This window comes from Symphodus melops (genome assembly GCF_947650265.1).
Source record: "Symphodus melops genome assembly, chromosome: 6".
NCBI classification, from domain to species: Eukaryota; Metazoa; Chordata; class Actinopteri; order Labriformes; family Labridae; genus Symphodus; species Symphodus melops.
Window position 1 is genome coordinate 14,793,243 of NC_136696.1, and position 26,542 is coordinate 14,819,784.

Consider the following 26,542-nt stretch of genomic DNA (forward strand, 5'->3'; position numbering starts at 1 on the left):
AACCTTGTCTTTAAAAAGAACTTGAACAGTTGACATGCAACCTGGAATTTAAATTTGTGTTTATTTATTTAATTTAAACACAATACATACAAATATTTCAGTAAAACAAGGATATTATAATCAACAAGGACCGTACAATAGTTGCTGTACAACTATGTTACAACGTGCACCTGCTGTGCTGTATGCTCCATCCAGAAACAAAAAAAACCTGAATAATTGTTCCCTTTCAGTCGATTCACTCGGTGCAACACATATAGTATGTGATATCACGGCCCACGTGGCCTTCTGAAGACACTTCTAATCAAGCCTTTATGGCAGATCATCTGTGATGACATATGTAATGCGCTGCCTGCACATAAATATAACTGTCATCACAGTCATCCCTCAGTTCTTACGCTCTTCACCTCTTTCTCTCCTTAGGCTACTGCTGGCTTGAAATTAGCGAGAGCTGCAGCTATCGAATATTTTATTAATCGAGTAGTCCCGATCGATTAATCGAGTAATTGAATAAATCATACTTTTGCTTAATTAAGGTTTAACTCATGTTGGGTCGTCCCTACAAACCTGCTTGTAGTCTTTGCAGCTACCATGGTAACGCCTGCTTGTTACAAACAACCACCTCTGCTCTACAGCTGCTGACATTCACCATATTACTGACAGGGTCCCAAATTAACTTGTTGATTCACTGGTCAAAGTGGCAGGTGGATGAAAAATACAGACCAAACATGTTTTAATGGCTGAAATTACAAATAGTGTTTTTGTGTTACAGTACATTTAATTGAGAAAGCATTATGTTCTGTTGAATCAATCACAGATTCAATCGTTCTATAAGATCAGGAAATTGAGAAGCTTTAAATATACCGCAACATGGCAGACTAAAGACTCAAATCCATCAGAGAATAATCATTATTCCACAAAACAAGTTCTCTCTTGATTTAGCTTTGACAACATTAGACATGTAAAATAATCAGCCTGTATGGATCACGGATCAACTGTGTGCTGACTAAAAGTTAAAAGGGGCGCGCCGCGTTCATGTGCGCGCGTGTGTGTGCGTTAGCTCTGAAGTGTCTGTGTCAGACTCAGCGTACAGCAAAGAGAGGAGCAGGTAGCTGCAGCTACATTAAACATGTTTTATACTCATAGCATAGTTTTGATGATACAACAAAAAACTAAAAGAGGCCTCGAGGCAGCAAAAATTCCTCGATGAATTTTTGTAATCGAATTATTCGAGGAATCGCTTCAGCCCTCAAATTAGCATAACTGCCCTCCATGGTGTTAGCGGCTGCTGCTCCTGCCCATGGAGTGCTAATTTTGAGTCTCCAAGCTTGCATGTTTTGGGATGAGCACGAAAGCTAAAGTGAAGAAGAAGTCTTTAGCTCACCGCTGTCCTCAGGCATGCAGCTTCTCTTTACACGAAAAAAACCCCCAGCACAAAGCATGTCCAGCAGAGTGTTGGCACAGCCTAAGACCGATGCGTTTTGTCGCCAGCTTCGGCATTCAAGAGTTGTTAGTTAGAGTTGAAGCGTGCTTGGTAACGGTACGGATTGCCAGTGTGCCCACACCCTTAGAGTTGATGATTTTTGTCTTCATGCCGTTTGAGTTTCACTACAGTTGATCTTGCCTTTCCAGAAAGATGCTTTAATTTCCTATAAAAGTTTGGCCTGGCCCATCCCAAGCCTCTCCTATCCCCTCTCTATACTTATTCCTCCGCTTATACTCGTGTTTGTTTCTGGTCTTCCTTTCATTTAAGTTATCCGATCTTCATGGACGTCTCCTTAAAGCCCCTTACTGTCATCATGGCAAATAACTGGGACACTTGACTGCAAACCGGTCAAGCTTGATGCATACATGTGCTCCAGTGCATACCCACACCAACTGTAAACGCAATCACACCATTGTACCCTTTGTGCATCATCATGCTGGTCCTCTTAAAGGACTTTGAACTGCACACCCAGGACATCCTTCTCCTCAACAAGGTGACACATTTAAGAGCATGCTTCCGTAACAATGTATTACATCCCATGCGAACACACGTACACCACACTCACCTTCTCCAAACACCATTATAAATCTTGCAGACAGCCATGAAAATGAAACTGGCGCAAGTAACGTTGAGATTAGACATTCACAAACATGATTAATGGGGTTTGGCCGCACCCAGTGTGTACAGAATATTAACTCAGCTGTGGGCAGTGGAGGATACCTGGACCAGTAATAACAACACAAATGCACACACTCACACACATGCTGGGTTTTAATGGATTGTTCCAGGTCTACAATAGCGGCACACGGACCCAGAAATCAGCTATTACTGCTGTCATGATATCTGAGAACATACAGTACCTCAGCCTTTCACTAATGCTGGCATACTGATCACCTGTCATTAAGCTGCAAAGGCTGTCTGTTGAACCCTTTGTCTGAATATGTGCTTCATACTACAGAGTAATAATAGCTGCATATTGCACATTGTCGTGCACGTGTGCTTTAAGTAAAATCATTAGATCCTTAAAATGAAGCTGAAAGCATATTTTTCACCAAACAGCATGCTTTTGTACAATCTAAAAATGCATTATGCATACAGTATCCGTTACCAAGCAACAGGTACTAAGTGCATAACAGCCTTGACTCTTCATTTTAGAACTAAAATAAAAGTGATACATTTATACATTTCGTGAATTTGAAAAGTTCTATTTGGTCATGATAAACAACAAAAAAATACCTGCAGATGTTGTCTTTTGTTTTCAGTTGTCTTTATTATATGATTCTGGATGCTATCCTTTTCACAGTTTCTACATAGAAATCCTGTGGGTCTGAGTTGTCATCATGTGAAATGTTCCCGTTTCTGTTTCAAGTCGTCCGAGCTATATTGACCAATTGTTTGTCCGAAGTGATTTCCTAAACTGGCGTTGATGTACGAGGATTTATTTTCTTTGTTTCTGTTTCAGGCTCATACCGCTTGCTGAGCCCAAGTGAAGCCGCTGTGTAAGCTATATTGTCTACTGTCGAACTGAGGTTTAACAGATGAATGGTTGCAACTCTAGGATATTATGGACCACGAAATGACAGCATTTTAGTTGCAGACTTAAACTCTGCACAGTAGTTTAAGACTAACAGCTGGCTTCAACTGGAATTGCTGAGAAATTTGCATCCGTTCCGAGAGACATATATCGTCTGTCAGATGGAGATAAAAACGATGATTGTCGATTGGTTGCGAGGTTGGCTTAGATGAGAGTGTATGCTTTTAAGGTTTCCTTAAGACCCAATTCAGTTATTGTGAGCTCTCCACAGTGAACCTTCGCTGAAAAGGTTTCCTCTTCAAGTGTGAGTTGTGTAAACTCTGTGTGTGTGTGTGTGTTTTTTTTTCTTAGTGGAAGTAAAGCATCTCTCTATGCCTGTGTACTAAGTGCAAGAGTTCTTAAGTTTAAGTAGTATAGTGTGAGTAATTGTCTACCACAAATAAGATAAACAGCATTCCTGATATCTGACACACAGACAGTATATCATCCAGCCCATCTTTATCTGTTTGATCCAACTGTCTAGACATACATGGTATACTTTAATGTTATACCATAAGAATATGTTGAACATGCTTATAGTTTCTGTATAACTCACTCTCATGTATTGGCATAATGTGAGACAGCACTTATATCACTTGTGCAAACATTGAGCTGACAGTTTACCAAATTTATTTTAAAGCTATTGTGTATGCTTTGAAAAGACTGCAGGATTTGAATATTCAGGGTTGTTGTTTTATTTATTTATTTTTTTCACTTTTTGTGTTCAATTGATAGAAAAAAGTACAGATTTAACAAATCTGGTTGTAAGTACAACACTTCCAGATAATTAGGTGATTTTTCAGGTGATTACAAAGATGTTCTAATTCGTAACCCATATATCCCTAGTGTTCCGAAATTCCATATTCATTTTCACCCCTGAGATTAAACGTGAGCTGAATGTTACTTAGAGCAGGGGGGGGGGGGGGGGGGGGGGGGGGGGGCACAATAGGAAGAGTGGGTTTGGCTTGAGGGCTGAGAGTGTTTCCCTGGTGATATTATGGACCTGTGGCCTGTCAGTTTATTTCACTTTTAAATTTAAAATGCTCCATGCTTTGTGTGTGTGTGTTTTTGTTTGTGTGTTATTGATACTGGACAGGGTCACAAGCCTCAGGGAAGGGCATGGATGTCACAGCTTACCCTCGAGTTGTCCAATCAGAGTAGCAGCAGGGTGCAAGGTCCCGCCCACACACCTAGCTGCTCCCTGCTGAAGACACCACCTGTCCTCCTATTACACTCTCATCCTTTTTGTCTTTTTTTCCAAACATGACCATATTGTGCACTGTAGCTTGCAGGAGCACTTAATCGCTCATTGATATTGAACCCCATACTTGCCTGAAAAAGGCTCATTGGAAACATAGCAAAGACAGCACATATAGAGTTAAACAATATGTAAATATATTTATAAAACCTTTTCCTGATACAGATAGAAAATCGATAGAAACATTGATAAAGATAACATTTTTAGGAACACTTTCCTGCACAGCGTCACACACTGTTTGACTTTAGCGCAGAGGGACTCCTCATGACTCCGGTCACAGCGTACTACTTGTGTCCTTCTGTTTCGCCCTCCTCTTGTTGAGCTCTCTCCAAATGCACCCACAGTCTCCCTGAAATGAAAAACAATCAAACAATAATGGATGCCATCTCCTTAGAGATGATCCTTGTTATTATTGTTCTGGAGTTCAACATCATGACCACTCACAAGCCCTACCTGCCCATGCAGCCAAAAGCAATTTCAGTCAGAAAATGGCACGTTTGTCATGTTATGATAAGTAACAAAGACTGAAGCATTAGTGCTGGTCAGCTCATTAGAGCATGTTCATCTATCATGGTATGAACACCAATCGTTTATACACCCTGACTAGTCAATCAAACAATCAGCTGTGTGATTAACGACTCTACAACAAACAATCTATCACTGATCTATTAACAATCAACAGACAATCAATGGTTAGACTACAGCTTATCAATCACTGGAATGCTCCTCTATTGTATTTTGTTGGTTAGAGACTGTTCTTATTTCTGTGCAGAGCTTGGCTTTCATGTCATATACAAAACTGAAACAGAGATGACCATAAGTTTGCCTGTTCTATTTTCGTCTTAACCTAAGGGTTGATGGAGAAGGAGAGAATTGAAATAAAACGACAGTAGAATAATGTCTTGTATAGCTTCCCCGTAGCCTGGGAGGAAGGGAGGGAGGAGATGAGAAGAGAAGAGGGATCCCTTCTAGTCAGTCGAGGAGTTTTCCTTCCTCCTCCCCTCCCCTCTTCCTCCTCTTCAGCCCACTGTAATTTACAACACTTCCACCCTCCTCGCGTTTTTTTTTTGTTTTTTTTTCTCCAGCCTCCCTGCCTTGAACAACTGTTCTTTCTGACTCTGCTGTCATTCACAAAAGAAGCCAGTTGTGATTGTTTCCATATATTTCTCTTTTAAATCCCCCCCCCCCCCTCCCCGACACACTCTCTCAGTTGAATACTGATTAGCAGGAGACTGCACCACTCCCCCACCTCCTTCTTAGCTTAGGAAGTCCTGTGAGGGGGAACATGCTGCAAACCACTGCACACATTTGACTCAGAGCAGTGTCACTGTCCCTCTTTACTCTTATTTATTAGCGCTCTACTTCAGTCAATCTTTCACCTACTCTTGGGTGCACTCGCCCTTTTCTTCATCAGCTATTTAATTGCAGGCCACCTCCACTTGTTCTCTGTGTGTGTGTGTGTGTGTGTGTGTGTGTGTGTGTGTGCGTGTTTAGGTGTGGGCGCGTGCATGTAGGCATGTGATTGCATGTCTCTGGCTGTGTCCCCCTCGTTTTGTAAAGATGCAACTCTGCTCTCTCTCTCTATTAAACTGAATTGAACTGAGGTTTAATAAAGAGTGCAGGGATCCAAATCTAATAACAGCTTCACTCTGGTTATTGGAATGCTCTTCACAGTCACCATCACACACTCTGTGGCACCCAGACACACATACGCGAACATGCACACAGGCATTAATGTATAAAATAGATCTTAACTCTATAGTGAGAAAAAAGCCTTACTCAGCAAGTAACATGAAATAGCACTTTCTCATGACACACACTTTAGAGTTGTGATATTTCAGGACACAGATTTCTGTTAGAGTATAAATAAATCCTCACTATATACAGTATCCAATGACATATGTATGATTAGAAGTGATTTTTTTAAGGATTTGAACTGACGTTAATGAACGCTCTGTGCCCTCAAACTTACACCTACATGCATCTGCTTGTTAAAGTCACTTGAAGTTGAGTTTTTGTTTTTTTCTGTCTCAATCTAACACATCAGAACACTGCAACGCTAGTGGGGAGAGTAATAATGACACAGAGATGTGGATGAAGCTGAGTGACAAAGCTCTGGGCATAAAGTGAACAGCAGAGAGCAGCAACAGAACTGTGAACAAATTACATTGAGCCTCCAGTACAGCTGTCAGTTAAGATGAGTTAAACGTGTATGAGCAGATATCAGCGAGCTCACTGATTGCTATCATTTCTTCTCTTTTTCATTCTGTATCAGTATTTTGCAATATTGTAAAAATATGTTTGTGTCTTATCTTTTCCAAAGCAGGTGGCAGAAGCCTGGACTCTGTATGTGTGCATGCGGGCTGGATCCATTCTACATTCTTGCACATCAGTCCATTGCACATGTACCAGCCTGCCTAACTTGCACTAAACTTACCTAATTAAAGTAGTTAGGTGTAGTGGCAGGTGTGGCGTGAGTGTAGCGACAGTGGTCAGATGCACTTCATTATCGAGCACCGTCTACGTGACATGTAAACACACAGCACGTGCGCCCAGGCAGTAAGCTGTTTGAGCGAGTGCGAAACAGTACGTCACCACACCCAACGTGCCGTTGCTCCTACAAAAAAAAAAAAAAAACTCAGTCTGTCCCAAAAAAGTAACCCCTTGATCGCTGGTATAACAGAAAGAAAAAGAAAAGGATGTCATGAGAAATCAGGAACATGAATATCCTGGTCAGTCACCCTCTTCGTTTTAGCCTGACCGTGTGTTGCAGGAGAGGAGACGGCGGAATTTTCGGAAACATATAACACAATATTACAAAAGACACGGTGAATATCCTGTTCTTTCTCTGGAAAAGTCTGAGAAGAGCGCAGAGAGAGAGGACTTAGATAGAAAAACTCTCAGCTGTAGTTGCACATATAGCGACATACCGTTTCGCACTTCCTCACACAAGCTTACGGAGCAGCGACGGCGTAAAAACATGAAATCCAATCCTTCTTTCAGAGTACATTTTTGGATGTAGAGCTGGTGGGAAAACATTTACATTTTCAGTATACATCCTTCCCACTCCCTTCAAGAGGAGAAGTTCATTCAACGTCCAGTACTGTCACGTAGGAAGTGACAATTCTATCCACCGATCAACAGACTGCAGTGTTTAGCGCCACCTTTTCGGGTCGGCTCGATATTCTTGGCACCCCAACGGAAGGCCAGTACGGATTGGTTATTTGGGAATCTTTCCCGGGATTAGTCAATGGAAACGCCGCAAATTGCACACCGTACAGAGACGAACCAAACTGTGGAAACGGGGCTTAAGTGTTTACATGTCAAGCAGACGATGCTCGACAGTGAAGCGCGCCATACCACTGCAGCGTCACTCAAGACACACTTGCTCCTATGTGTGACTAAGATATTTATTTTTGTTAGGTGTCATCCAGGTGTGGCGTATGTGTGCATAATACACTTAAGCGTAGGTGTGGCGTCTACAAACGCGTTAACGTGTTCACGTGTTAGGGCACATCAAACAAACATGCAGACGCGACTTGTGCATTGTGCCCGTGTACCCATCATAAGTCTATGGAAAATGTAGGTGTAGTGTCAGGCGTTGGTCAGATTGCAGAGGTCTTTGCAAGCACTGGGTACATGTTTGACTAACTGGTGAGCATGAGTTTAGAATGGATCCAAACCCCATAGTGTGTGTGCGCTTGTGCACGTGTGTGCGTGCGTGTATGTGTGGTATTCATAAAGAAGGATGACAGAAGGGAGAAACTAAATAAATGACTTAGCACAAAGCAATAGAGCAAAGCAAAGCAAGAATTAAAATGAGCTCAATCGGTTGTCAAAGACACACAGAGACAGACTAACACACACATACAAGCTCAACCAGGGATGCATTAAAGCTTGCTTGCAGTTTGTGAAGGGTATAAATAGATCTGCCTCCTCACAGATGCTATTTTTAAACCTGCAGCTCAGACTGACTTAACCAAGGGCAAAACTGAGATATAACACAAACTCGCACACACACACACACACACTTACAGAAGGACTAATAATGCGACACCAGATTTCTCACACAGCAGACTCTTTGGACTGTCATGAATAACTGGACGTCTGTTAAACATAACTCTTTGTCAGCTTGTGTCTGTCTTCAGCTGGCTCTCATCTCTCTTTGTCACTGCTGAATACAAGCCTCTTTCAGTCACAGTCTTTTCCTTTGTTTCATTCTCTGTGGCCTCTTTATGATGCTGCTCTCCTTGTTGCTCACACTCAGTGAGTTGCCATGCAATCTACACACACTTCTCTGATGAGTCATTTTACTGTGTGCTGCATAGAGTTACAGAACATAAGATGCGTTCCTGCAAAACCCACTTTGATAATTACAACTTTAATTGGCATTGTATTTTTTTGTCATTGAAAATGTAAATGAGGAGAGTTGCGTGTATTTATTGGACACTCTATACATTTAAGTCTTTCTTGAAATTTTACCTGTTGAACGTTTAAAATTGTAATTTGTTCCGAGTGAAGAGTTAAAATGTGTGCACTATGTAGAGTAATATTCAGGACCCTTTTGCATTACGCTGACTCAGACTTTGGCGCAAGCATTATGAATCCATGGAGCCATCCTGTTAGGTGTAGTAAACATCACAGGCTGCTTGTGATAGTGCGATGGTGTGAGTAACAACAGTCTGGTACTTATCGACTAAGGATAATGAAGAATTGCGACACAACATAGCACACCATGCAACACTGTTGATGAGCCTGCCAGTAAGTTTCATGGCTGCAGTTTATTCACTTCATCCAGTCTGCTCCATTCCACAAGGTACTGTTGTCAAACAGTTCAGGGAAACAACACTGACACATCACTTCAGTGGCCTGTACAGTTTCTGGATCTCAATCCTCAGCATCGTTGTGATTGCAGAAAGCATGACTTTACTGCGGTTTCCTTTTTCATAATAATAATAATAATAATAATAATATCATCAACATAATAATGACCTCATCCATATGAACTCCAAGCATTAATTTTGAAGGTTACATGTTAATAAGGCTGTCACTGAAAAGTGGCTGAATGTTCTATTAACTAGCAGAATATTTTGCATGTTGTTTTATATGTGAACAAATACATATGTTTTTTTTTTTTCATTTTGAGTAGGTAAACATGAATAAGTGGCTAATCATTATATTATCATGGGTGAAGTGAAGCATGTGAGTTAAGGTGTAACAATGTAGAGTAATGCATGTTTTCATATGCTGTGTCCTTGCTTCCAACAGCTTTCATTTGGAGGGGATGATAAATCAGTTTGTCAGGTCAGAACTTGTAGTGACACAGGCAAGTGGAGCTGACCTCTGTTGTGCAGGAGAGGGAAAAGCTGGTGTCCAGCAGAGGTGTTGATTGCCTCATGTAGGTAACTGTTGTTTACTAAAACCAGAATAGACCTCCATAGTGGGCACAACAAAGTAGAAAATGATTGTATAATTTATTTTGACCAAGGAGTCAAGCTTGCTCTTTCAAGACTTAGAGTTACGAGGTACATTGAGTTATTCAGTATGAACATCACCTGTAAGCCTGTTTATAACTCCCAGTGTCTTTCCCTCGGTATGAAATACTACTTCATTGCTTGTGTCTTTTGATTTAAACCTGCATCACTCCGACAAGCCCTGTGGTCTCCGCCGCTGTGACTTACGTTGTGATTTGGCATAAAGGGATTGATGCTATCTGTAGCATGTTTGTGTACATTTTGGTCACCCCAGTGAAAAAAGCTGGACCTCTTTGGTCTTTACTTATTTTTTTCCTTTGCAGCTGTTTTCTTTAGAAATGGGTGTTTTGTGACCAAGACCTCACCCTGCTGCCCTCTAACAGTCAAAGCTATCACACAAACTTATCGAGCAGCTATGGCTCAGTTGGTAGAGTCGGCAGTCTCTTAACCTGAAGGTCAGTGGTCTGACCCCCAGCCCCTGCAACCACATGTCTGATGTGTCATTGTGCAAGACACTTAACCCCAAGATGCTCCCACTGCTGCATCAGTGGCGAAGAATGTGTACAATTGGGATTAGTTAATACTCATGGTCACTGAAGAAACCTCTGCTATTAGTATGTGAATGGATAGATGTGACCTGCAGTGTAGGTCAAAAAAAAAAAAAAGTCTGTTTTGGCTCTTTTTCTTGTGACACCTTCTATATCTGAAAAATAAATAAATAAATGAACCATATAAAAATAGTTTGTTTTTGGAGGGAATAAAGGGACTTTTTTGTTGGGTTTTGACTAAGCGTGCCAGAGGATTGTCATGCATGTACAAAAAACCTCTATGTCGAGGCATTTTGTAAAAGTTAAAAAGGGGTGTGCCAAGACATTTTGATGGTACGCTGTGGCCACACTCCTTCACGAAATAACGTGCACAGCACAAGTCGAGATCTTCAACATGTCTAAAAAAATTGTCACTGAGTTTGCAAAGATCGGGTGAGCCCCCTCATACAGATTTGTTCAAATAGGTGATCTGTGAAATGCTAACTGAAGCCTTTTTTTTTTTTTTTTGCATTCAAAAAAATATGGCAGACTTCCTATAATGTTTTGACTGTGGGTGTAAGAAGATTTTTTGTCGGTCTTATCAGGTGAAAGTAAGGTCTTCTTAAAGAAATGCAATTTAAATATCCGTAAGTAGATGTGTAGATCTGAATAGTAATTTTGTGTTCAAACAACTTAAGATAACACTTCTAAAAGTTGTTGGACAAGACATCAAAGTTTGATGGTACACCATGGCCACACCCTTTGATGAAATAACATGTAGAGCTCAAGCTTAGATCTTTAACATGTCTTTTAAGAGGATTTTATGTCGGCCCTAACATGGTTAATTTGCATAAAAATGCATGTTGGCCAAAAAAAATATCTATTGGGGGCCATTGAGCCATTTAACCACGCCCACTTATTACAACCACTTGACAAATTTTACTTTCATTTTGGGATCATCTGTATGTTGTTTGGTGACTCACAATAATATTAAGCCCCTCAAAAAAACACTTCCTGTTTGTGGCGAGTGAAGCGTCTTATCGGGAAAGTATTAGACGTAGATCTTAGAGCTTGAAACGGTAGTTTAGTTTAGTTAGTTATGACGGTCCACACACCTTTTAAGGAGGATACAATGAACTTTGTGGCTTTAGCTAGTGCTAATTCAGAAGAATTAACTTCCTGTTTTTAACAGATGGCGCTGTGAGTAATACAGAATTTTTTTTAGCATGGATGTGATCAGGGCAGATCCTGTATTGTGCTTTACAAATTTGGAGATTTTTGAATTCTGCATGGCAGACATATCAGCATTTTACTGTTCAAAAATGGGCAAAAGAAACCATCCAAATTTGAACAAACGCCACGGCCAGGCCCTTTGATGAAATCAGGTGCAGAGCACAACCTACTATGTTTAACATGTCTAGAACACAGTAACACTTAGGTTGCGTCAAACGCATGAATGCCTTCGGACAAGTTCCTTTAAATAGCTATTCTGCGTTTTTTTGACTTTCATAAAATCCTAGTGGACTTTCTGTCAACATTACAGCCGAGCAAACTGACTTTTTTGAGGTCTTGCCACGATTAACATGTAAAAAAGAATGTAATTTGTGTAGTCAAAAAAAAAACAATTGTGTGTCGTCAAAAGGGGGCACCCTAGAACCATTTTGCGAACTTTTTATATGAAAAAAAAATAATATATTGAATTTTTACCAGACCCGGTGACCTTGAACATTTTTTGAGTTTAGTTCAGGCAGAAGAATAAAAACACTCATTCGGGAAACATTAAGGACCTTCGAACTGTCAGTGTTTCAGGCCCTAATAAACTCTTTTACAGAATGAAAGCAACACATTATAGGGTCTGATTTACTAAGATTTCAATTAAAGAGAACTAAATTGCGTGTTCACTGCAAAAGTTTGCACGTTTAGTTTGTGGGCGTTTTGCGGGTGATTTACTAAGAATAATTGCGTGAATGACGTCAGGTGCTAACTTTGTGGAGGCGTTAGTATTTCTGTCAAGCTTTTGCGCGTTTTACTGGTTTACGTCTCAAAGCGTTTGAACGGAAAGCAAGAAGACTGCAAGCGCAAAATAGGTATTAGTGGGCAAATGAACATCCAGTATTTTCAAGTAATAGGATATAAATCTGAACATATAACAAAAGGAAAACGTGGATTATAAGACTCGGCATTAAACTGGGCCTCTCTTTTCTTCCCTTCCTCTATCGAATGAATTGTCATACATTGCGCAGGAGGTGAGAGCCCTCTGTGGCACTGGTGTTCAGTGTGTGTGCCACTTGTGTCATTGTTGCACACCAGAAGCTGGTCAGCGCTGTGTCAAGAGACGTGCACGCTCGGGAGAAAAAGGAAATGCCCAGTTTAAAATGTAATGTTGGCGAGAAGAGGGAAATAGGAGGACATAAGTGTGAATGTTGAAATTCTTTAGAATGCAGACGCTGTGAATGTTGAGTTATAGTTTAATCATGGTGTTTCTTTTAAACTATTATTGAAGCAAGATACAAAATAAATGCATACCATTTAAACATGTTAACACGTCTTTTGTTGAGCCTATGTCTCCTCCTAACTGCAGTCTGTTGTGTGTAATACTGGGTCTTGGGTTTGCACGTTCTTTTCAAAGTTGTTACATTTAGATACCGCTACAACCACCGCAATTTTTGCCTGGTTTGGTAAATCGCATTGTGTGTATTAACTTATCTTCTTTGCATTTTCTCCTCCCAGTAATTTGCACGCAGAAGCAGAAACGCCTCGTTTTGCATATTCATTAAGGCAAATGTACTATTTGGACAATATGAGTTGTTTTGCTCATATGAAAGATGCAATCCTCACTGCACGCTGTTAGTAAATCAGATTTTTGCTGGTATCAAGTTTGCACACGTTTTAATACACGCAAATGTTTAGTAAATAAGGCCCTTAATGTAGGAAAATGATTCACTATGAGAAAAAGTATGAATAATAATAAGCTTTTTGTTGTGAAAAATGTCATATATTTTTATACTCAAGTTTTTGTTGTTTAAATTTGATCTCTTCAAAACTTGAGTGTTAGTTTCCCCACTTCTATCTCTATCTGTATATGGCCCTGGTCCAAAAGTGGTTCCCTTGTGGGAAAACACAATTCATTTCCTCCTGCACAGAAATGCTCTGTTAGAGTTCCTTCCTGCCACTTGGCTTCTGTAAGGTCACATCACAGGGACAGTTGTCATGCCAACACTGTATGGCAAAGTTCCAAAATAGAGTATCAGGGTAAGGTAGAGGCTACTCAGAGAGCAGAGAACTCTGTACACATGTGAGAATTTTGCATGGATGGTGTGAATAGAAACCACAGATGTGCAGATAATGCCAGCATTCTTACAGACTCAATGGTCTATTCTATCTATAGATCAAGACGGAAGTGTCAGAGACAACAAATTGATTTAAAGTGGGTGGATAGAGCGATAGCACCCTTAAAGCTCAATCAAGGGTCTCACCTTTTCTTTCACTGGTGTCAATGAGGAAGAACCTGTTTCTTGCAGAGATACTGTTACAGTATAAAAAGGAACTCCGACAGACATGAAGTAGGGGACCAGTGACCAGATTATGATTCAGAAATAAGATGAAGAGGACTGAGAGGGAAAGACCTGTTTAGCTAAAGGAAGAGAGAGAATGAAGGATTTAGATGTGGGAAAAAAGAGAGAAGGATTCTGAGCTCAGGAGACAGGCAGGGTGAAGTTGTGTTAAGCTCAGATCAGAGAGAGGGATCCTTCCATTTATCCTCTGTTGTCAGTGTTTTTTTATTAAGCAGGATGTCAATAAAGAGCCTTTTCTCTGACGCACCATTACACTCTTAGCTTGTGTATGTTTTTTCTAGCAGTGAAAAAAAAACATTTAAAGAATGTTTTAGGCATTCTTTAATTTTTAGCTACTATATTGTATTGTTTAAGCTATGGTTCAAATTAATTGTACATTAGAAAGCAATTACATGTCCCGTCATGGCATTGATTAATTTGTAAGAGAGGAGGCAGCTCAAATGAAAACATATAGTTTTTTATGGATACCATAAACTTAATGTTTTTTTTTCTCTTATAATATGTAATGCAAGAACTATGTACAGTCATACAAAATATAAAGGTGACAGTAATGTAGGGATTAGGTCAGAAAAGTCTGGTTTTGGAGATAAAATTTTGATTAAACTAAAACTATACAAAGAAAGAAAGAAAGAAAAATGTAATGTATCAAAATTGGAACAAAAGGATGATATATTGTTTTTTGGGATCTGGAAAAGTTTGTGAGAAGGATGAGAGTATTATTTTAAAGAAGAACTGATGAAGAGGAAAAAGGAGAATAAGCAACAACAAAAAATGGATGCATGTGCTGATAAAACTTGATATATTATCATGGAAATGATCAACTTAATATACGCTAAATGGGTAGGTGTTAACATTGCTTACCGCTGTATGATCAAATGTTAGTGTTTGTTTCTTTGTGTGTCTGAACAAGATGTGGGTGGACTAGAATATAGATGTAGACACAACAAAAGTAGGTATTTTTTGGTAAGACAGGCATTTGTGAATGGTTAATATTTGAACTTTTGCCATCACATCACCCATCATGTAGTCAGTTGTCTGCCCCGGGTTACATCAGCGTGACATATCCTCATGTCAGAGAGGAATATACTGTAGTCTAGAGGAAGTAAACTACATGATTTAGCGGGCTGTCTGCTGGCTGCAACATCATACTGCCGTATCCTAGCAACCAGTTTAGAAGAAGGGCTCTCTCAGGCAAAGCTTCAGTTCCAGCTGGTGATCTCTGAAGAGCATTTGTGTGCGTGTGTGGCGTGCATGTGTGCGTTTGCTTGCTGAGGTAATGGATAAGTGTTGTAGAAATGAGCGTGCTGGCTTATTCCAGCAGAGAAGATCAATATCAACTATACATTCAACTCTAATTACCACATGGAGGGAATCTCTCTCTATGTCCTCACTGCCCTTTTCTCTCTCTATTCTATGTCCTCTATTACCCTTGTTTCCTTTTTTTTACTATTGCCTTTTATTGTTAAAGCTCTCTTTTTTTTCCGTATTCAAAAATTCTTAATTGCATGAAAGAGTGTGACTTACAGACCATTTTTTTGCACATAGAAATGTCTTCTGTGTTGAATTAATGTGGGAGAACAATATATATTCTTCTTCTCTAGTGCACCTCTTTTCATCTGCTAAGTGTACTCCATAATGATGTATTATTAACACAAATACCTAAATATCTCTTTATTCTATATATGACCCTAGTTCTTTTTTTTGTCCTATTAAAGGCTCCATATGATTACTGCTGGTTTACTTAATGACAAAATTGAACTGATTCAGCCTCCATGTTTTCTCTCCCTGTCAGTGCTGAGTATAGGAGAAGGAGGTTTCTGGGAAGGCACGGTCAAAGGGAGGACTGGCTGGTTCCCGGCAGACTATGTGGAAGAAGTTCAGATGAGACAGTATGACCCACGACTAGGTAAGACATACATCCACACAGATAAACACAGTGCCAATAATGTTTGGATGTAGCTCTGTCCATGGTGCTGAAAACAATGCATGGATCTTGATATAATTAAAACATTTGCTTTTACTCTGATAAAAAGCTTGATGGCCAAGCTATTAAACAAGAAAATCTCTAATGGTGTACGTTGTATAATTTGTTGAGAACAAAATGACATGACGACAGTTAATGAAAACCATTTACATCAACCCATTGAGGCCTGGATTCAAATTTAATCCGAAAATCTTAATAAAAAAAACATCTATCCACAGGCTAATCTAACTTGCAAGTTTTTTTTAATCACAGCAACTCATAATGTGACTCAGTAGTGTATGTGGCCATGCACATGCATACAAGTAGCCTGCTGGAGGTCATTTTGTTGGAATCTAGCTGTGCTCCTCCTGCTCCATCCCACGCAAAAGAGCAGATACTGGTTATGCTGTTTGGTTGATGCCCTTCTACGGCCCTGGCCAGCTCTCCATGTGTAACTACTTGTCTCCTGGCATCTCCTTCATTCTCTTGAGACTGTACTGGGAGACATAGTGAACCTTATTTCAACGACACTTACAGATGCACCATCCTGGAGGAGCTAGAGAATTTAGAGTCAGTCCTTAGGGGCAACATGTGGTCATCGTGTAAATAAAAGTTGACATTATCATGGCCAACTACATGTATTGGAAACGGAACAAGGACAAGCTTGTCAAAATGTCTTCTCTTTCCCCTACATGTTTATCATGCTTCTCCTGGGACCTATTTCTGGAGCTATTGGGTCTTTTTCCCCTTTCAAAGGCTTGTTGGGGGATTGAGCTTACCTCAGAGTACGTGTGAAGAGATGAAAAAAAGGCCAAGATCTCTTAATACCCCATTTAAATGCATTGTGAAGAAAAAGATAGGGAAAGGTGGGAAAGAAAGGCACAGATAGTGGGGGAGACGGATGGTGGAGCGAACTCTAAAGGACAGCAAAGTGGAGATGGCAGAGGGATAGAGTGAAAAAGAAATAGGGAGGGGGAGAGATGGGTCTGATATTTAGCCCTACTCACTCATAAATCCAAGATATCGGAAAAGCCATAAATACCCATTTTTGATGGATTAAAAGTGTTTTATCCATTCTTGTCATTTCCTTAGGAAATAAAGATTTTTTTTTAGTCTTTGCTGCTGAACCCCTGTTAGTTTTAACTCATCAGTGTACATTAGCTGTTACTCCTTCAAAAAAATGTGGATAACTATTCAACAAAACTAAATTTTCTTCAAAAACTTCATTAACATTTCCAAATAAAGTTGAGGTTTAATTAACACATTTCTCTTTCCTTATCCCGCTCTACCAAAGTGCTTGGTGGTGGTCAGCAGTCCGATATGGCACAGTGTTTCTATAAAGTAAATTTTATACTGTGCTCTGTTATGCCAGTTTAATAACTCAATCAAAATAAGAAAGATTGTAATTAAATCCATCCTCCCATTACTTTACTCCATGCACAGATGCTGTTGTAGTAGGAAATATATGATAGTATGGCAAGAAAAAGTCTGGACCGTACATCAAAAAACATGCTGAATCTGGAGCAAATCTTATAAAAAATTCTCCAGGACAGCACTCCATTTAGCTAACTGTTTTACTTTATAGCCGCACAGAAGTTTCGGACAAAGCTCGACCTTCGTGGCTTTCAGCAAACAATAGCAAGACAAAAGCCTTGAAGCTATATTTTGTGCATTGTGTGATCTTATGATGCAAGTCAGGGCTGTGTTATTAGATTATGCTACTAATATGTGTGCTCTGCTTATACTGCTCAATCATTCATGCATTTAACTCAGATCTTGTAATCATTGGAGTAATTAAGCACTAAGTCTAAATAAAACATATTAAGAAATCCATATCTTGTAGCACTTCATGACATGTACATTTCTACTGTAGCATTTAAAAGAAATCTCCAGGGGGTCATGTGGGGGGTACTGCAGGAATATGGGATCTGGGGGCTGTCGCATTAAGCAATCAGGTCCATGTATGACCAAAGTGATAGCTGTATCCGCATTCTCGGTCCTTGTGTGTGTTGGCCGTCACCAGGGCATTGCTGCTGTGTGCAGCCAAGTATGAAGATGTCGGAATGAGGGTCAGCACCTCCAAGTTCGAGGCCATGGTTCTTTGTTTGAAAACAGTGGATTGCTCCCTCCTGGTGGGGACTCAGTTCCTGCATCACTTGAAGGAGTCTAAGTATCTAAGTCTTAGTATCTAAGTCTAAGTATTTTTCTTTAACCCCTTTATTTAATTAATGTAAACTGGCTCATAGCTGTCATTTTGCTATTTGATGCTGTTTATATTCCCTGTTTTTTGGAGCTATTGTAACCAAATTTCCCCCATTGGGGGATCAATAAAGTTTATCCTTATCCTTATCTTGTGGTCTTGTTCATAAGTGACAGTAAACTGAAACGTGAGTTATACAGGCGGATTGGTGAAGCATTGGCAGTATACTGTAGTAGGCTTTGTGCCAGTCAGTCATGGTAAAGGGAGAGCTGAGTCAATCCATGCCCCATCCCTCACCTACTATCATGAGCTTTGGAAAGTCACCAAAAGAATAAGATTGTGGACACAAGCAGGGGAAAAGAGCTTCCTCCAAAGGATGGCTGTACGCAGCCTTAGAGATAGTGTGAGGAGCTCAGACATCTGGAGGGAGCATGGGGGAGAGCTGCTACTCCTTTGCATCAAAAAGAGCCAGTTGAGATGGTTGTCTTTGGAGGTATTCAGGACACTTCAACTGGGAGGAGACCTCGGGTTACACACAGGAGACGTTGGAGGGATTATATTTTGCTTTTGGCCTGGGAACAGAGACATCAGTAGGGAGAGGGATGTTGGGAGCAACTTACTTAGCATGCTGCCACCGTGGCCCCAGATAAGCAGAAGAGAATGGATGGATGTCTAAGCCAAGTGAAGCAGTAAAGACAGTTCAGTCAGGACCACTTTGTCAAAAGGGATACATTGACGAAATTATTTGTATTTGGCGGTATGGCTCTGAGGGATCTCCCTGCCATTCTATGTGCTATGGAAAGCATTAGGCAGGGACAGCACATATCCCTACCCTTCCTGTGCATACAAGGAACGCTATAAAGCAGGGAGATAAGCACCAACCTGCTGTCTTCTATATCTCAGCAAGGCCTAACTGCAGCCTACAGTTTATCTTCGACTGCTGTTCAGGGGGACAGACAGAGAGGAAAGATATAGTGAGAGTGGACGCAAGGGAAAAAAGTGGGAAAGTGTAGGGCATGAGTGAGTGATGAAGAACATGAGGGCAGAAAAGCTAAGACTATTGATTGAATTTATTAGGAGTACAGTGAGTGATTCAGTGGTTAAAGGCTGCAAGCAGTTGGAAAATGTTTGATATGTATTACTGTTAAGAAGGGGAGCAGTATCCAAGTGTAATTATAAATCAACCTTTTAAGGTAAAAACAGACCCATCTCTCCACCCATTCTGCTAAATCCTAAACATGCATATCTCGATTTTACAGAACCCGAGCAGAGAAGTTATAAGATGGAGAACATAGTTATTTTTCCATTTCTAGCTAGTTCACATAGCAAACATGTTGCTGTCCTGCATTCTGTGGTTAATAGTAGATGTTTATCCATGCTAATGGAGGAGATAATGATGTGAGTATGAACCGCTCTTCCCTTTCTAATGATGCTACCAATTTGCCAGGGGCCACACATTTCTGCAATCACATTGTTAATCTGTTGGCTACATTCTACTGGGAATTTAGAGGGCTCCGGTCAAAGGACCCCTCCCCTCTTCCTGCTATTCCCCAATAAGAGACGTGCCAAATAGTAAATCAAACAGCACCATTTTCGATTATATTAGCTTTCATTTTTCTCGGGTCACCCTGCAGCCTCAGATGTCCCTGAGGACCTCTAGACGTGCACACTGTCACGTTATTGACACGTTTTTCTATCTGGGAGGTGATAAGCTTTATTTTCTCAATGGCTTGATAGCTTAAGAAGCACACCAACTTTTATTTTTTCTTTCGATGTACATATTCCTCCTATTCCCTCCCTCTCCTAACACCGCGGCACAGTTGAATGACTCACAGCAGCATGAATCAGCCCAGTCAGATCCAGCCTGAGCTATTTTTAGCCTGCCCATTAAGAAGTTTTGGAGTATGTCTGCACTCCCCTGGAATGCCTGAACATCAGCGTTGCTGCAGTAGCTGTGATTGACATTGGCAAAGCAAGTAGGAGGGTAGTGTGTAAGAGTGAGGTGAGAGGGAATAGAGGGATGGTGCAATAGATTGGTGAGGGATTCTACAGGAAATCCTTTTGTCAAAACTGTGGAAATATCCAAGTTGTCCCCAACAGTGTTCTAGTTCTTCCCCATTTATGTCTGATGTGCAAGGTCAGTCGTTATTGCTGTGACAGATTTTCCAACTTATTCAGGCGTGTTAACAGCATTTGGTTGGAAATTACTTCACAATCAAGAGTAATTTCCTTTACCTTTATACTTTATACTTGATTTTTATAAAGTGGAGAAAAAGTGACTGATTAGATTTGATTTCAAATGATGCAGTATCTACCTTGATGCCTGATTAGATGTCACACCCTTGTAGCAAGGTTAATTTAAGCTACAAATTAGTCTGCTAACAGGACTTTGGCTTGCTAGACAGGAACTTGGCAACTCCAATCTTTTTTTTCCCCCACTGTCTTGTCATCATTTCAAGGGCAATACCAGACTTCACCTTTTACATTAACCTTCATACCCATGTACACATGAATAAGATACAAGAATGCTTCTGTGTGCTAACAAAGCTACTCACAGTGAAGATGCGTATGAAACCAGCTTCTTCCAAAGACACCAACCAAAAGTGCCTCACTCTCCTCAGTTTACCCTCTGATAAGTGTCATGTGTGCAGGCAGAAAACAGGGAGGACTCTATTGCAGGTAAAACAAAAGGAGCTGATTTATTGTAACAAAAGGCAAAACAAAAACTTACTTAAATAATAAATCCAAAATGTCCAAAAAACCATGAGGAGCAAAACAAAGTAAATCCAGGGAGCAGGGAAACAATCTGACAGCAAGGCACATGAGGCAACTGACAACCAACAACCAACACCGACAAACTGCAATGAACTGACACAGAGGGTAACAAAGACAGAGACTAGATAGACATGGGGTAATCAGACATAGGTGAGACTAATGACACAGGTGAGGACAATCAGGGCAGGCAGGAAACACAAGACCAGAACACTGAGGACAAGTACAAAGTAAAACAAGACACTGAAAACGCTAAAACTAAAACACAATACTACAAAATAAAACAGGAAACACTTAAAACTAGACAAAGAAACATTAACCACAAAACTAAGAACCTTAAAACACAAGTAACACAGAAAACAAACTTACAGCAGCATAGAAGGACACAAGGTTACAGGGAAACACAGTAAAGACTAGGAATAAATGTAAATCAGAAAACACTTACACAAGGGAAAACATGAGAACTAAAGACAAGACAGGAAATCAAAACTAAATCATGACAAATAGTTAGAAGTCTCTAAGCTTATGCTAGACGCTCGACCCATCACCTGTCCGCTAGACCCAAGACCATCCAGCCTTCTGCAGACCATTTGCCCAATACTTAATATTACAGTTAAGCATATAATCAACTCCTCTCTGTCAGTTGAAGTCTTCCCCACTGCATTTAAGTAAGCACGGGTCACCCCTCTGCTCAGAAAACCCACACGCAACCAAGCCCAGGTTTAAAACTACAGACCAGTTTCACTTCTGCCCTTTCTGCCAAAAATACTCAAGTGCCCAGTCTACTGAGACTGCACTACTGTCAGTAACAGAATCGCTATAAGCTGCATGACCTGCGGGTCAGTGAACACTTCTATTGCTGCTAGACCTGTCTGCTGTCTTTGACGTAGTTAACCATCAAATCCTCTTAGATAGATAGATAGATAGATACTTTATTGATCCCGTAGGAAATTCAAGTTTGGTACAAGAGACCGGTTCTGCAGCGGTACAATTCGCGTTGATTTGGCTTCATCTCGGACCTTTGGAAAAAGCGTCCGCCTTCCTTGAGAGCTGAAGCATCCATACTCTCTGAACTTGGCATCTCAGGATTTTCCCTCTGCTGGTTTGTGTCCTACATCTCAGGGAGATGTTTCAGAGTGTCTTGGAGGGAAAAAGTTTCTGAAGCGCAACATTTTTCCACAGGAGTGCCCCAAGTGTCAATGCTTGGTCCCCTTCTCTTCTCCATATGCACAAACTCACTTGGTTCAATTATATGCACTCATGGCTTCACATATCACTGCTATGCTAAGAAAACCCAACTCTTTTTGACAATTCTGTCAGACAATGTGAGGGTTTATGCAAGAATATTATCCTTGCCTTGCTGATATCTCTAAATCAATGACTGAACGCCATCTTCAACTCAACCTTTCAAAGACTGAGCTCCTTGTCATCCCAGCCAGTCCCTCTAAGCAACCACAGATTCAAAAAAAAAATCTGCCCAGAATCTGGCTGTCGTGATTGATGACCTGCAAATATTTAAGGTTCAAGTGGCTGCCATTGCCCAGACTTGCCCTGTGCTACGTCAGGAAGATCAGACCTTACCTGTCAGTGCGTGCTACACAGCTCCTGGTGCAGGTTTGTGTATCACACGTTGACTATTACTACTCCCTACAAGCAAGCCTTCCTACATGCACAATTAACCCCCTGCAAAGGATCCAAAATGCAGCAGCATGACTGCTCTTCAGCCTACCCTCATGCCCACAACGCTCTGACAATGAAAGGCGCCTGATGCAACCTTCACAATAGGCTCTTCTTTGCAGTTCTGTTCATATAGATAGTAAATAATGAGTTACTTGTAAGTCGGTAATTCTCGAGCCGCAACATGTGAAATGCCGAGTAGGCAAACACTGACACTAAAAAGCGCACATTTTGTTCATGTATACACAGAAACCCTTTGTAATGCTAATGCCCATATGCAAATTCATTTTAGAATTAAATTAACATAGTGATTGTTCAGATTTCCATGAATTTGTTCAAGTTTGGTACACTTTGTAAATATGACATTAACAGCAAATCACAATCTATTCCGTGAAGCTATGACCATACTTAGGAAAGGCATTGCACAACAACATCTCACAGGGGCAAAATGTTTATTTGATCTAGGGCCAGCTGGCTGCTGTAATGAGAGATTTTGCTGTGAATAGATGTTTGACATTTAGGAGTCAAGGTGACGTGAGTCTCCCTGCCATGTATAGGTGTATCTAAAGTGGGAAGAAATTTATGAAATGTCCTGGGGACTGTACTTAACTGCTGTGTCCACTCAATAAACTTTGTCAGTCAGCTAGAACAGATGTCTCAGTCTATTCTGTTAACTCGACCTCGGCCGAATAATACGCCTCTTCTTATTAGACAGTCTGGCTCGTAATTTCTTCAATAGATTTAACATTAGGGACAGTCAGTACCGCAACACATAGCCAACTTCTCCATCTTATAAGGAGAGCAATCATAAACCACAGATTTAGAGACATGTCTTTTGTGTGGAAGTTTAGCTGGGTCAGTGTTGTACACTGTCAGTTCAAGAGGAGTCCAGCTGTTTAGCCCTGTAAAAAAGCTATCCATTAAGTGTCCTACAGTAACACATCTCAAGGTGTGTCTGTGTGTGTGTGTGTGTGTGTGTGTGTGTGTGTGTGTGTGTGTGTGTGTGTGTGTGTGTGTGTGTTGTCTGTTTGTTGGCAGCAGAGTGATAGCCACTATCTGTATTTTTCATTAGAAGTCAGTCGAGTGTGTTGAGCCATCTCTCTCTTTCTCTCTGGAGGACGGATTCGTATCAAATCATAATAGATGGCAACGCTATTTGAACAATGAATCAAAGCTGAAGCAGGTCTAACAGTGGAGGAGAGACATATCACTTTTGACAAGGGCCGCAGCAGATGACAGCAGGTCACGTGCACTCACACATAGACATACACAGGGACAGGTTACTGCATTTCTCTCAGAGTCAAGTCTCTTTCACAGTGTATTAGCTACACTTAACACACTATATTCACCTCGACTGGACATTCACAGAAGTAAACAGTGGACTCAGTGGGCTGAATCATTTTATTTACAGAAAGGCTTTCACTGTCATTGCTTGGAAACTGCTTTGCTTCACTCTTGTGAGGTCAAGAATGTACAACATCTTTCAACACACACAACACAGAGTAAAATATCTGGTGAAGCTGTAAAGCCTCCGTGTGACTGCTCATGACTAATCTCAGGCCTTCCTTTACACAAGGACAACCCTGCTTTTCAATTTCAAAGGTTTCACTCTTCCTATTCCTCTTAGAGCTTCAGGTCTGCCCTTCTCTATAGGTTTGATATTTTATACTTCATTTTATAATTTTATTATTAATTTTCTTTATGTGATCAAGATTTATATACAGTAGTAACTGACAGATTTGTCAAGTCCCACTATTGGAATTAAACTGACCTGGGTCTCGGATCTTGCCCCATAACTTCTTTATTTTTAAGCTTATGTTGTTCAGAGATTTTTGATCTTGACCTTTCAGGGAGTGTTTAGGCACTTTCACATTTATTTTCCCAGTGCTTAAAATGTATCTGCTCAACAGCAGAACGTGCAAGATGATTGTTTTTAATGCTCTTGCAATCCATTTTTTTGTCCATGTTTAGTGGACACTTTGAACAGTAGTGATGTTGTAGGAATGAAGAAGGAAGGATGAGACACAGTGTGAACTTTCAGAAACACACAATTGCAAACTTTTATCATGTTACAGTAAGCTTTTGAACACCACGTTTAAACAGCAACAATGCTGAACTTACTATAACACTTCCATTCATTCAGGAGGGAAGTTGAGCTACACTGATTAATCAATGAAATCGTATGAACCATCAGTTCAGCTTCTTGAATAAGCAGTTCATTTCTTATTTAACACTTAGCCTTTTCTGCTTCCCCTCCCTTTCCCTTGATTGTTTGTATTGTGTCTTTGTCTGTGTCTCCATCTTGACCTTGACTCAAAGGTGTGTACTGATGAGCTGTCATAGTCTTTGAAGAGCTTGTATGGTAGTCACTTCTTGTTGTCTGAATTTGACTGAATTATTCAAGACATGCACTTTGACAGAGTAGAGGTATTTATAGCAGCTGGTCTCTGCCTCTGACACTATCACAGTAACAACGAGTTCTCTGAAGGCTCTTCAACAAACTAAACAATTCTGACGGAGAGGAGGCGGAGAAAGAAACACTGCAGACTACCAGAAATGTGAAATAATAGCTGGAGTTGTTTGCTGGAGGCTCAAACAGAACGGGATGTACAATTTTTCAATGCTTATAGCCAAAAAGTCCTATCTTACTCAAAAAGTTTTTCAACAAAAGATGTTTTTGTGTGACTTTGAATAGCCGCCTGGAAGTTTCCGAATTCAGGAGTTTTTTTTCATTTGTGGGTAAAATAAGAAGGAAATAAATGGCTTTTTTCAGTGATTCATTGGCAGATGAAGCAGACGCAGGATGGAGGGATGACCTACTTATCAAAGTCTTAAGGTGGATGTTTTAAGATAAAGCTCAATAAAATGGACTGTTGTCCAGTTATGGTGTCAGATCTGCCTGTGATGTGTAGCAGGATAGACGGGGTGGTTACAGTCGTAAAGGCAGAGCAACCACACTCCACATGTCATCGACTGTACTGGGGTAAGATCAGTATTCTTTGCACTGCTCTCATGTCAGCACACCGACTGATACTGAAAGCAAACATTCTGGCTCATACTGCATGAAATGCTTAAATGGTTTCTTGAAGGAGAGCCTAAAAATAGCTTTCCTCTGTAAATTTGAGACACTTAATATGACTTAGTGTTAAAGAAAATGGAGTAAAAACAGAGAATTGTAGTCTGTTATGTGGGTACAAACTTTTCCATTTTTAGAAGAGACGAGTGAGCACTACAACAAATGTTACTGACAATGACTGACATTTCCTGCAGCATTATGTTTGCAGTGCTGTCAAGTGAAAATTAACATTAAAACTAGATCATTTAAGATCATTTTATTTATTTCATTTTATTGCTATCCTTTTCTCCTCTTCTTCTCAGCCCCTCCCTTCCCCTGGAGCTTTTTTGTTTTATTCATGAAGATATTTTCTTGTCATGTTTTCTTGCAGTTCTCTTGCTGGTGGCTCCTTTTCATTATATATTGTCATAAAAATCAAATGAATGGCATGTGAGAGGGCAGATCTGCCTTTTTAACTAATATAGCCTGTAGCAACAATAGTCCAGCTTTCCCATTTGATAGCTTTTATTTATTCAAGTTCTTCACTTGTTTATTCCGAACTTGTTTATACTCAGATCAGAGCAGTATCTAGTCCTGACTTTCATTCAGCAGCTGCTGGTCTTGTATTTAATGATATTTAGGTATAAGGACATTATCTATAACAGTAATTGTACATATCCTGTAAACAGTTCTTCCCAGTTCTCATTACATATTTTCCTCTGTGTTGTTTAGCTAATATATGAGAAACCATTGAATCCAGGAAATCAACTGGAGTAGACAATCTGGATCTATTCTTTTTTCCATTCTTCTCCATTTATTACTAAGCAAATAACTTCCTTTTATAATCTCAATTTCTTCTAAGAAACTACCTACGATCTGGAAAACAATAGGTGGCTCCCTTGTACAAGGGAGGAGACAACAGTGGTCCCTACAATTAACATCCAGTATTTCCCTGTCTGGCAAAAATCCTGGAAACTACCATATA

General features: G+C 40.3%; 1 protein-coding gene across 2 annotated transcripts in view; it reads left to right on the plus strand.

Moving 5' to 3' along the window:
* Positions 1-26,542, plus strand: part of shank3a (SH3 and multiple ankyrin repeat domains 3a) — a 151,833-nt gene that overhangs the window by 96,432 nt on the left and 28,859 nt on the right. For both annotated transcript variants that reach the window (XM_079345521.1, XM_079345522.1), the window contains one exon: positions 15,683-15,796. In XM_079345521.1, the coding sequence (XP_079201647.1) occupies positions 15,683-15,796 (114 nt within the window). The remainder of the gene's footprint in view (positions 1-15,682; positions 15,797-26,542) is intronic.